The sequence below is a fragment of the Peromyscus californicus genome, unplaced genomic scaffold (assembly GCF_007827085.1).
Source record: "Peromyscus californicus insignis strain IS unplaced genomic scaffold, ASM782708v3 Scaffold_4__1_contigs__length_199733344, whole genome shotgun sequence".
NCBI lineage: Eukaryota > Metazoa > Chordata > Mammalia > Rodentia > Cricetidae > Peromyscus > Peromyscus californicus.
In genome coordinates, this window is record NW_026294562.1 from 18,636,425 (window position 1) to 18,648,789 (window position 12,365).

The following is a 12,365-nucleotide window of genomic DNA, read 5'->3' on the forward strand; positions in this document are numbered from 1 at the left end:
GGGGAGAGCTCGGCCGCGGCGGGGCGCAGCGCAGCGCCCCCGGGCGCGCTGGAAGGCCCGGTGGTGGCCGAGGAAGGAGCCGCCCAGGGCTGGGCCTGCAGGCGAGCTTTTCGTCTTCCTCGGAGACCCTCGCGGTGGGGCAGAGTCTCAGCTTGCCCGAGGCAGGTCCCCGCACCAAGCCAGTGCCTCTGGGTAAAATGTAGCGGTGGGTGGGGTGGGGGGTGGGGATGACAAAGTCCTGGACCTCCGAAGACCCAGAGCCTGCCTCCCTGCAGCCTGTTCGGTCCACAACACTAAAGAGAAATTAATGAACAAAGCGGCCAAGAGACCAAACTTGCAGCCTGGGGCCTGGCTCTGGGGCACCAGGCCGAGATGCCCAGGGTGCTTTTCCTCTCTTTCCGCCCTGTTTAAGGGAGTCCCCTCCCCAGTTTTGGGGGCTAAACCAGTCTGCAGCAAGCCAAACAGTTCAGAAATATTGCACCTTCTTTATTGACTCCTGTAGTGTATGACAGCGGTGTGTACACGGCGTGTGGATATAGTTATATATAGAGAGAATGTGCTGGATACAGAATATAAAACAGAAAGGAAACCAACCTGGGACACCTAAGCTGGGCCGCCAGGTCTTGGATTTGTTCAGCTGCCTCCCTTCCCCCAGCTTTCGATCTCACTGGGATGGTGGTGTCCAAGAAGAGTCCCCTGACAATCCCGATCTCCTGGCGGAGTCTGTCTCTGAAGAGAGGCAGTTGGTAAACGAAAATCCACTGTGTTGTGGCGCTCCAGGCTAGAAAACAGGGCTGCGGATCAGTGGAATTACTCAAGCCTATTTTTCTCTCCTTCACGCTCTCTCCCCAACTACTTTTCTTTTCTTTTCTTCTTTCTTTCTTCTCTTTTTTTCCCGTGTGGTCCGGTTCCCCGACCATACTTCGCGAAGGCCAAGGGAAGGCTGAAGAAGAAAAGCCCTCCTCCTGAGAGCAAGCGACAGCCGGAGTCCCAGCCTCCCGCACTCCCCGCAGAGCCAGGGTGGGGGCCAACCTCTTCCCTGGCACCTGGCCCGCGTTTCTGTCTCAGACAGTCTTGACGACTGGACCAGGGCATCCGTTTCTCCGCTGAGCCCCGGGCCTAGAGTGTGCTGCGACCCCGGCCCTTGGGGGAGCGTTACGTCTGTATTTTATTTTAACGAGGGGACCTGGCCCTTGGGTCTGGCCTTTCTCGTGTCTCATTCCCGCGGCGCCAACCTGCGGTAGGACGCCCGCCGCGTGTCCTGCCCGGTCCTTACCAAGCCCTGATGCCCTGCAAGGTCCCCTGTGCACACGCGGCCCCGGCTGCGGCACCCTGGTGCAAGGGTTGAGCGCCGCCGCCGCTGCCAAAGCCTCCCAGGTTGCTCACGTTCACAAAGGAGCCGCCGCCGGTGGCGCTGCAGGCGGGCTGCATGGCGGTGGTCGCTGCGGAGGCCCCGCCGCCGCCGCCGCCGGTCGGGTAGGCGCAGCCGTAGCTCCCGCTGTAGGCCGCGGCTGCGGCGGCTGCTGCAGCAGCCGCTGCGGCGGCGGCGGCCGAGTTCCCGTAGCCGTAGGCGGGGAAGCTGTTGTAGGAATAGGCGCCGGCGCCCACGCCGTAGGGCGAGCCATAGGCCTGCGCGCTGGGCGTGACGCACGGCTTGCCGTCCCGCACCAGCACCGGCACCGCCACGCGGCGAGGTGGCGGCGGCGGCGCGTGCGTCCCCAGCTCCAGGGACTTGTCCTGCCGCTGTCTCTTGCACTTGTACCTGCGATTCTGGAACCAGATTTTCACCTGCGTGGACGTGAGCTTCAGGCTGCTGGCGAGGTGCTCGCGCTCGGGCGCCGACAGGTACCGCTGCTGCTTGAACCTGCGCTCCAGCTCGAAGACTTGAGCTTGCGAGAAGAGCACCCGCGGCTTCCGGCGGCTGCGCGGCTTCGGCCTCTCGCCGTCCTCGCTCGCCTTACAGTCTCCCGTCGCTTCTAGAGACTTCTTCAGCTGGCAGCTTTCTGGGGGGGAAGCAAGACATCAGCCGGGTTCTGGCTCCCTGTAGAGCTGCCCAACGCCGGGAAGCACAGAGAGCCCCTTAAAAATGCTTAGATTTGGGGAAAGTTCATGATTGCCGGTGCTCAAGGGCCCTGCGTCGGGCCGAGCTCCTCTCCGGGAGGAGGCATGTTCGGAGGGGAGTAGTTGGCTTGCATTTATTAAAACGTGAGTGTCTGCGAGAAAAGAGATTAAGTGTGCGGCTCGACGCCCTAATGACTATTTTCACGATGAAAGCTTGCATCTGCGTTAGCAGCGACAATATTTGCAAACTCGTTTGCCTACCACTCACCACGGACATCTGAAGGTGTGAAACGTGTGGGTATTGGGGACCCACAGCCGGGATGCACGGGTTGATCGCCAAGTTTTTTTTTCTGTTCGGAAATATATACGTGTGGGCGTATGCGCAACTCAAGAATTGATTTTTTCTTATCAAAACTACTGAGAATGTGTGTGTAACAATATTTGTACATTACCTTACAGAGGAAAAAAGTTGGATGGACCTGTTTAGACAGCTTCGTGTCAGTTTTAGGCCTGGTGAACTGTCAGAGAAAAGGCCTTGGTTTCAGCCACATTAAACCTCCACTTGGAGAAGAGATTCTTTGATTCTGTCTACCTTTCAGACATTTCCTGGGGGCTTATTCAATTATCAGATTTTCCTTCCACCTCAGGTCTGCTGAGCGTCCAGAATCCCTGGCTAAATTCTCCACTTTACCTACTCTGTTCGACTTGTGGCCTGAGACACAAAGCAAACACTAGGATTCTTTTTATTATTACTATTACTATTATTATTATTATTATTATTATTATTATTATTTTAAGGCCTTCACCTCAAGGGCATGAGGGGTGAGGGTCACCTGGGCTGGATCGCGCGCGCCCACACACAAACCATCCCCTCTCCTTCGCGGAGTGCTGTGGGTGTGAGAACGCTGAGCTCCAAGCTCACAAGGAAGGTGACGCTTATCAAGGTTCCTTGTCTTCAAGGACTCTAAAAACACGACCTGCTTGAACTGCCTTTCTGGGAAGCCGGGGTGACTGCCCTGGCCTCACCCTGAACTCAATTCACGTTAGAAGAAAGGCAGAAAAATGGCCAGACTACTGACTCCTTTTTCGAGAGCACACACACACACACACACACACACACACACGCACACGCACACGCACACGCACACGCACACGAAGATGTTAGGACCTGACGGCAGGGCCCATCACTTATCACTCATCCGAACTGGGGCTGCAATAATCACTTTCCCTTCCCTCAGGGCTGCTCCCGCTCCCTGCTCCGGGGAAGAGCGGTTGTCACCATCACCTCCTTTCCGCCTTTCCCCTAGCTGCATCTCAGGTGCCTGTGCTTTGCAGAGCTGTCCTTGAACCTGGCAAAGGCATGACCCTAGCCAAATGCGAAAGGGGCGGGTGGCCATGCTGGCAGCGTTTGTGGGTTGTTTATGGGCGCTGAGCCATTGCCCCAGGTGTAGGGACGCGCTTCCTTCCCCCCTACTCACTTTGACTCCGTTCTCTCACAACCTCCTCCTCTTGTTCCTTGGGCCTGCTGCAGGAGTCTCGAAGGACTGTATGGACATAGCTCTGCGGACAGAGACCTGAATCTCCGTGGCCCTCGGCAGCAGCTAGTGAGTTCAAATAGGACAGTTTCTCTCCCTCTTCTTCCTCGTCCTCCTCCCCTGCATCGGAAAATTGTGTCCCTTCAGCCGCGGCCAGCATACAGGGAGCCGAGTGAAAGTGCTGCTCCAACTCCGCCTGCAAGTGAGCTCCGTGGAAGTGTTGCTGCTGCTCCAGATTCAAAATGTCTTTGACTGAGAAAGGGGTGGAGGTGACCGGGCTTGGTAACATCATCAGGGCCACTTAATTGTCCAGTCCAAATACTCAATAAATCCCGGCGGGGGCGGGGAGGCAGTGCGGCGGCTCCAGCTCTTCCTCTGGACTCGGCGGTGCTGCGGAGTCGAGCTTTTGACAGACGCGGTCCTTCTCCAGTCTAAATCGCCTCCATTGGCCGGGACCTGGGGGTCTGGGTTTTGTTACAGCCACTGCAAGGACTGGGGCCGGGGCGGTGAAGCCTCTGTCCCGGGGCCTTGCGTCACGTCGAGGGGCGGGGTCGGCATCCTGGCCTCCTTCCTAATTGGTTCTGGCGTAGGTGGGCCACGCCCTCCGCGTCCACCCCTGTGGGATGCTGCTGCGCTACCAGAAATAGACAGGGACTAGAATGGGTCTTGAGGTTCAAGTCGCTGTGGGAGAGGCTGCATTGGACCGGGTGTCCGCATCACCGATTCCCGTCCCACCTAGCCGCACCCGCCCGACCAGGGGCAGTTCTGAGAGGCTCACTGTCCCTGAACCAACAAGGTCCTAGAAGGATGACACAGATTCCAGCTGCTTCAGGGCCAGAAAACTTCCTGGCCAGTAAATACCACCGGACGATGGATTCCTCAGGAGACGAATGCTGTATCTGTGGAAGTATGAGCCACGTGTCAAATTCCACCTTGTCTCTGCTCTAGCTGTTCTCACCACGTGGAGTGCCTTTTCCGCCCTCATTTCCACGAGTGCAAGGCTGTTCTCCGAGGCTCTGCTCAAATACCACGTCCTCCAAGGAAGCGCGGCCAGATCGCCTAGCCCGGAAGTCCTCTTCCTCAGAACTTGCTCCGTTAGTAATGACACTTGTCACTCTCCCCACCTAGTGCTATGGCTGTATGTGTCCTCCTGATTGTCAAGTTAGATTGTGAGTCCCTGAGGGCAGGGTCCAGGTCGTATTTGCCCTTGCGGCCCTTGCAGACAAGATGATGGAGTTCTCCCTTGTGTCCAGCGGCTCTTGCTTCGAATCTTGGCCTGAGTCAGTATTTGGTCTCCTCGGTTTCGTCTACGTAAAGGCACCGAATTCCCTCTTCTAGGGTAATTGCTCTAGATAATAGGGCTAACCAGGCCGGAAGCATTAGTGCAGGTCTAGGAATGCTAAGGGCTCAGAACGTGTAACTATCGTCGTTCTGCGTCAGAGTTCAGAACAGTGCTTGCTGACTGCATTGATTCTGACCTGGCTGGAGTACCACCGCACACACTGGGTGGCTTTATGAGAGCAGGGATTGTTAGAGCAGGATCTGGTCTCAGAAGGGACGGAACCCAGCTGTGGCTGCAGCTCTTTCCGCCCTCTGAAGTCCGGAGCCTGAGTATAGGCCTCAACTTTCAGACACGCCTTGTTTCTTTACCTGCTGGCTTTCTGGCGCTCTTTCTGAGATGGTGGTTGCATTCCGCGAGGAGAGTCTATGTAGTCTCAGACTCTGAAAACTGCCTGGTGGGGACCACCTTCTGGCATTCACCTGCCTATAAGCTTAGCCCTCTGAATAGCAGCGGCCACCCTTGTGAGGATAACAGCAAAACGCGTGGGCAGCACGCCTCGGAAATAACAAACAAGGAGCGGTTCTGGTTTCGCAGTGGGGTTCCTCACCAGACCGCCCCTGGCATTTATTTGCTCCCACCCCCATCCCCCGCCCCAGTAGAACCGCACAGTTGGAGAGTCTGGCCTCAACTGGAAAGGACGGCTGGAAGGCACGGGGACTGAGGACGACGCCCTAGGAAACGGGTAGACGCGGCACGTAGAGGGATTATATGGAGAGCGGCCTTGCGGAACCCCGGGACGCAGAAGGAGTTGGTGCCCAAGGCCCTGGAAAGAAAGGGTTGGGAGGAGGGGGAGGCGGGGCTCTTGCGGGGAGAGCGGAAATGCTGCGGGGGTGGGGGTGGGGGGGACTGCGCCCCGGGCCACCGGGAAAGCTGGGATCGTGCTCCCTCCACGTGCCCCGGGGGAGATGGGGAAAAATCATCTGTGGGTAGGCTCGCTCTCCTCGAAACCATTCCTCCGTCGCAGGAGCCTTTTCGCTTTAAGACTTGAGACTGTTGACGCCTCAGGCGGGGGCCCCGGTGGCTACGGAAGGCGAGTCTGCTCAGGGAAGAGTGCGCCTGGTCTTGCTGCGGATCCGGAGCGCAGAGGTCCCGAGCGAGGTGGGGTGAGTGCGAGGCCCTTGCAGGGTCGGGGACTTGGAGGGGACGTGCGCGTCCCAGTGGGCAGGCAGAGGACTAGAAGGAAACCGCGCTACAGTCTCAGTCCCCCACCCTGCCGCCAACAGCAGGGCAAAACCGTCGCGGAGAAATGCTTCTGTCCCCTTCTGCTCTCATCCCCCCCCCTTTTTTTTTTAGCTTTCAAGATTTGGGCAAAAGAAAAGATAAAAGCTATTTGCTTCCATCGGGAGCGCGTATTTCTTCTTGCTCTTTTTTTTGCTTTCTAGCGGGGCTTCGCCCTCACCTAAACCTTGCCCCAGAAACGGGTCTTAGAACCACAGCTGAGTGAAGGCCCCCCAACAACGCCTGCAGCTCAGTGACACACCCACACACCTGCTGCGGGCGGGAAGGCCGGCTCAGGCCTCTTCTCTCTGCCCGCGCAGATGGCTGTCTGCTCCCCACCTGCAGGAGCACGTGGCGGGGTCTCCTCCAAATCCTGCTGCCTCCACCACTTGGTCAGGTACCCTCCAAACACACCTGGACGGCTCTCTTGAGGACTCTGGCCAAGTTGCTCCACAGCAGGCTGGGGCAGGATTCCGCTTGGGGGGACTCTGTGGGGAGCCTGGTGAACGTGCCAGCACCTGGCATCTGTGGCCTAACCTGCTCTCGCATCCCTGTGCCCGCACACCGCGGATCCAGAGACTTCCACCCACCCCTTGATTTGTAGGATTGGCCTTTGATTTTTGCCCAGAGCAGAGGTTCTGGTCATCTCCAACTTCCCTTTCCAAATTGTTTAGTCTTGGCTTATACTGGTTTCGAAGTAGTAGGATCCCACTCAGGCCAATCGCATCCAGGTGGCCTCCTTTTCCCGCGCCCGCAGCGGGCACCCGAAAAGACTACCGGTCTGTGGGCCGCCAGCTGTAGGGCAGGAAAACCTCGGGTGCTGGAGCCCCCTCCCCTCTCCGCTGCTGCTTGTCGGGGCACAGAATCTAGTTCCATTCGGTATCCAGTTACAAGTACATTCAGGGGCATTTGCATTCTCTTGTCTGAAAAGATCTTAGAAATCTTGGATCCTTGCTCAATTAACAATAGGTTTTCGTATCAGACAGTTTAGCCAATTACTGTCAGATAAAGTAAATATGACCGTGCAGCTTGGCTTTGTTTTAGTCCTCACTGTCTGCCCAGGTTCACCTCCATCACCTTGTACCTATCACAAGCCCCTCCCATCGATATTTGATTACAGATCTTGCTGAAGTGGTGGAAATTTCCCTGGGGGAGGGGAGGTTGCTTTATAGACGTGCATATATAATAAATAAAATTATAGCGGTTAAAGAGCCTTGTGTTAACTATTATAGTAGTTGCATTACCGAGGGGAAAATGTGATAATTTTCGAAAGCTTTGTTTGTGTTATACTCTAACAAAGCTACTCACTTCCTACACATATGAAATAGGGAGATAGTCAATAGTTTTTGTTCCATCTGACACTATTTGTCTCGTTGAACAGAGCTATTCAATTATGGAACCAGGGTCTCATTGACCCCTTTTTTAAATTTCAGTCTAGCACTACAGTAATTTTTCTATTCAACTATGAAAAAATAATGTTGCTGTAAACTCAGCTGGCCTGATGTATGAAATTTTAGGTGGGTTTTTAATCATTTTGACTGCTGTCCTAGAAATTTCAATTTAATGACTCATACACACAAAGAAAGAAAAGAAAGGAGAAAGGATTTCATTTTTAGCAGTGCCACTAAATGGAATTTTGTTGGTGGCAGTAATGGTGTGTGCTGTATCTGGCTTTGATTTTTAGTTTATAGGTGTTAAAAAGCTGTCCCCAAATTCCCGAGCAGACTAGTGTTAACTGCATTTTAATGATAAGAAGGGTGAATGCATTACCTGATTTGAGTTATGAATCTGGTCTTTAACGGCTGAGCGTTTGTATAATTTTAAGGAAATGCCAACCTTGTTGCTTAGTTCTAGAAAGCGTTAAACTTACCTACCTTCTTGAGTGTGTGTGTGCTTCCGTGGTGAACTAATGTTGTGAGAGGGCTTTTTAAGCGGACTGTGAGCACATACTTGTTTTGCACATGTGGGCAATTTTTCTAGATTTTGTTTGGAATTAATTTTCTAAACAGCTCATCATTTCTCTTCCCTGAGAGAAAAATCATTCCAAATCCAGCAAATTGTGTGGTCTGTGGTATAAATTACAGGCCATCTCTGAGAGTTTCGATTTCTCGAGTGAAGAGTTTTCACTCGTATCTTCTCAGATCTGACCCACTCCAACACTTTTAAAGATAAAAATGTAAATTGAGATCTCCTCACCAAAGTCAGTTCCTTTAATGCCAATACCACACTGAAGTCTGAGGACTAGCTTTGTGGAAAGAAACTCAATATTTCTTCAAACGAAAATGTCTAAACCAAAGGGTGCTTTACACATTGATTTGTATTGATGTGTGTGCTATTTGAAAATGCAGTGAGCAGTTTGAAATAGAGGATTTAACTGGAATTCGGAATGCATTCCGTAGGGTTTTTTTTTTTTTTAAACTTCCTGTAGCTGAATTTCAACGTCTACAGACCTTCTAAAACATCATCTAACTTCAGAAAGGCTCTTTAAGTCTCTGGCGAACTAATTCGCTCAAACTAGAGCGACTCTCTTGCCGGTTCTCGCGGTTCGCTGAGCAGACAAGAAGGAGGAGCGAGAACAGTGGCCGTCGCCTTCGGAGCAGCAGATTGTTCTTGCGCTTTCCTCCGACTACCCTCTCAGCCTTGCCAGCTCTCAACCGCAAGCCCACTTCTAGGGACCTTGGCCTCCTGGAGTTACCTAAAAACTTGTTCCCCAGTCTCCCTAGGGTCACTTAGGGAGAATAACTTCAAACCGTTTGGATAACTTCCTATTTGCAAGAAAGCGTAGCTGGTTTAAATCTCTTACGTGTGTTTTCATTTGGTTCTTTCTGCGTGGGGCCTGGAGCTCCGACTGCGGTCCGCACTTAGAGGGCCAGCGGTTCCCGAGGTCTGCCATCGGAGACAAGAGTCTCTGGAAACCCTGGCCGCTGGCTTCTGAAACTGCAGGAGCCCCAAGGCTCACCGCTCCGCTCCCCAAAGCCGTCCAGATTTTCTCCTCAGTGCGCCGGGATGGGCGGTGCGTGGGGCAGTGAAATGTGGGCTTTGCCCGGAATTGGACAGAAATAGGAGTTGAAGAGCGTCCAGACCCCAGAGAAGCGCAGGGACCAGTGACCCACCCGGGAGGTCCACAGCCACAAGATCAGAGGCGTGATGCGCCCCAGAAGCCAGGTTCAGGCTACAACCCCAGGCCTCAGGACACCGCATCTTCGCCCACGCCGAGATTTCGGGTCAAGGTCAAGGACTTGGGGTTCCAGGCTGCAGGGCCTGAAGGTGATGGGGACTTACTTGGTCCAGTTTGCTCGCTGGCACTGCCTCTTCTGAGCCCCCGAGCCTTGTTTCAGCGAACTGCGGGCTTTCACCGACTCGCCTCTCTCCAGCTTCGGGACCCTAACAAGCCTGAGCCTTAAAGACCTCTCAGGCATCGTTGAGCTTGCCTCTAGGACCTCCATCTTCTCACTCCTGAGGAAGGGATCTTCAGTCACCCAGAGGTCCCCCGGAACTCCAGAGTCCGGGACTGTAGAACTCCCAGGACCTTCCTGCTGGCAGCCTTCCCTGCAGCCCCAGCTTCCCTCCCGGCTGGAGGCCACACTTTCCCACTGCGGTGCAGCGTTTTCCTCTGGGTCCTTTCCCTTCTCCACTCGCCCTTTCCCCCTCCCCCCTCCTCCCACTTCTTTCTCCCACATTTCCTCCCCCATATATCCAGCTTCCAGCTTCCTTTAGAATTCTTCTCTACTCCTTCCCACCTGTGGGTTTCCCGTCTTCTCACCTCCTCCCCTTTTATTTCACACTCTCCCATCTTAGCTTGGAAGCTGTTTGTTTTGTTTTTGTTTTAAAATCTTGGTCCCCACCGGTGTTTGATTGGAAAAAAAAAAAAAAAGCTAGGCTTCCAATCAGTGGTGCTCAAGTGGGGTGGACCCAGCTGAGCAAAGCCCCATTCATGAGCTGCTTCCCAAATCCCAGCTCTGTGCCCGGGCCCGCTCAGGAAAATGCCCAAGCATCTTTGGTCAAATGAAAGGGATCCTATTCCCTGCCCTGCTCCATCTCCGAAGATGTCCCTCACATCCCACCCCCACCCTTGTCCCCCCTAGAAGCGGGGGTGGGGGTGGGGGAGGGGCTTGCGGGGGGCGGGGGAGCGACATGGTGTGCAGACTCCAGGTGGCAGGCTGCGTTGCCCTCCTTGTGGAAATCCCCTCCAGGCTGATGGCGAGGAGCCTGCGTTTCCTTCTATTGTGACTGTCCAGAGAAGCCCGTGTTGGGGGGGAGCCTGAGGCCCCCACTTCAGGCATCCCTTAAGAGTAGATGGGGCCTCCAAGACGAGCACCATGGCTCCAGATCTCACACAGGTGAAGCATATCGACCTTCCCCTCTTTACTGAAAGCACCATTTATAGGCTGGGGCTTGTTTAGCCTTGAGATCACCCCAGCTAGAAGATGTATCCAGGACTTCTTTGAATTTCTGGGGCAAAATCTGGGAAAGAATAGAGGGTTCTTCATCGCCCTCACTCCAGCCTTGTAAGGATTGAGTACTTAGTAACTCAGGTCCTATGTCCCCTCACTGTAGCCCCCTATCCTTCTAAACTGCCTGTTGTGGGGCCTTAGGGAGCCACTGAGTCATTGGCCTCTTGAGGGACCCTAGACTTCAGGATTTCTTCCTGTCTTCAGTTGCATGGCAGACAGCTGGCCACCCTCCAATGGACCCTTTCACCTTTAATCTGCGACCATGAGATTGATGACAGCTGGATCACTCTGAGAAACAGATGCGTGCAGACTTGATTGTGCTTCTACTTACTTATCTGCATAAAAACAGAAGTGCTTTCCTATGCTGCCATGATGGACCCAGGGATATATGCCGGATGAAGGCACGTGGGGTTTTTCATGAATGTAGACCACATTAAAGCCTTGCTCATCCACAGTGAATGGTCATTACATCGGGCAACACTCCATCTGAATTCTCCTCCCTCCTCCCTAACACCTCAAAATAATGAAAATTACTGGTGAATGACATGAGATCAAGAGAGAAATGTTTATATGATCCAAGGTGAAAACTAGCCTCCATGAATGGATGTTCTACTTTCATACACAGTTTATGGGATCCTTACAATTAGTCTTGTTCAAAGTGTCCCCAGAAGGACCTGTCTGAGCTGTAGCCAGAGAAGGAATAGACTTTTATTGCTAGAATTGTAATGACACTGTGTGCATTCTTGAAAGTAATAAAACTACATTGAAACATTCTGCTCCACATAGCATGACCTTGCATTTGCATATTCCAGAAGGTGGCCTGTGTGTATGAATATATATGAACACACACACACACACACACACACACACACACACACACACACACACACGCCCTAACAGTGAATGAACATGTGTGGGCATGAATGCTTTGCACCTCTCACAACTGGCAAGCCCACAAACACATATGTGGCTGGATGCATAATAATTTCCTGAGCTAGCTTGTGCATCGGTAGACCCTCTTGACTCCCTGCATAGAGATTCCCCCAAAGAAAAGAGGCAGCTTTGTCCAAGGGTGGGGTCCAGGAAAACTCGACTTTCTCTGAGCTATATCCTTATCTCATACCTCTGCCCTGGACTGGAGCACTGCCCTTGGAGTCCACCAGATCTAGGTGTGGAGTAGAGCCCTGCCCGTGTTATAGCCTTGTGACCTTAACCCAGCTTTTCAGCCTCACCAAGCAGCAACTTTCTCGATAGCTCAGAAGATAATAATGGGGGCTGGAGACATGACTCAGAAGTTAAGAACTCTTGCTTCTCTTACAGAGGACCTGGGTTCAATTCCCAGCATCTACATGGCAGCTCACAGCTGTCTGTAATTCCAGTTCCAGTGAAGATCTGTTGCCCTCTTCTGACCTCTGTGGACACAAGACACCACATGGTGCACATACATTCATGCCAGCAAACACTCATAAAATAAAAATATATAAATCTTTAAAAAGAAGATAACAGTGGTGTGGACTTTATAGACATGCAGTAAGGATTAAAAAAATGATGGAAGGTCGGGAGTGGGGGTGGGGGAGCAGGGGTGGGGTGGGGTGGTGGCGGCTCACACCTTTAGTTCCAGCACTGGCAGAGGCAGGTGGATCTCTGAGTTCGAGGCTAGCCTGGTCTACAGAGCAAGTTCCAGGGCAGCCTTGCTGTAGAGAAACGCTGTCTTCAAAACAAAACAAAAACAAAGAAAATACCCAAAAGAACCTG

At 53.3% G+C, this 12,365-nt stretch overlaps 1 protein-coding gene across 1 annotated transcript; it reads right to left on the bottom strand.

The window, feature by feature from the left end:
* Positions 1-460: 460 nt before the first annotated feature.
* On the bottom strand, positions 461-3,888 carry Nkx2-3 (NK2 homeobox 3). Its single transcript, XM_052762893.1, has 2 exons — positions 3,540-3,888; positions 461-2,003 (listed from the first exon to the last, which is right to left on the bottom strand). The coding sequence occupies exons 1-2, from the start codon at positions 3,886-3,888 to the stop codon at positions 1,273-1,275; spliced, it is 1,080 nt and encodes a 359-aa protein (XP_052618853.1). The 3' UTR covers positions 461-1,272.
* Between the last annotated feature and the right edge of the window lie 8,477 nt (positions 3,889-12,365).

Excerpts from the sequence above, each read along its gene's own strand:
- Nkx2-3 (XM_052762893.1), bottom strand. The coding sequence starts at position 3,888 with ATGATGTTACCAAGCCCGGTCACCTCCACCCCTTTCTCAGTCAAAGAC. Across the intron at positions 2,004-3,539 it reads TGTGAGAGAACGGAGTCAAA|AAAGCTGCCAGCTGAAGAAG; the intron begins GTGAGTAGGGGG and ends CTTCCCCCCCAG.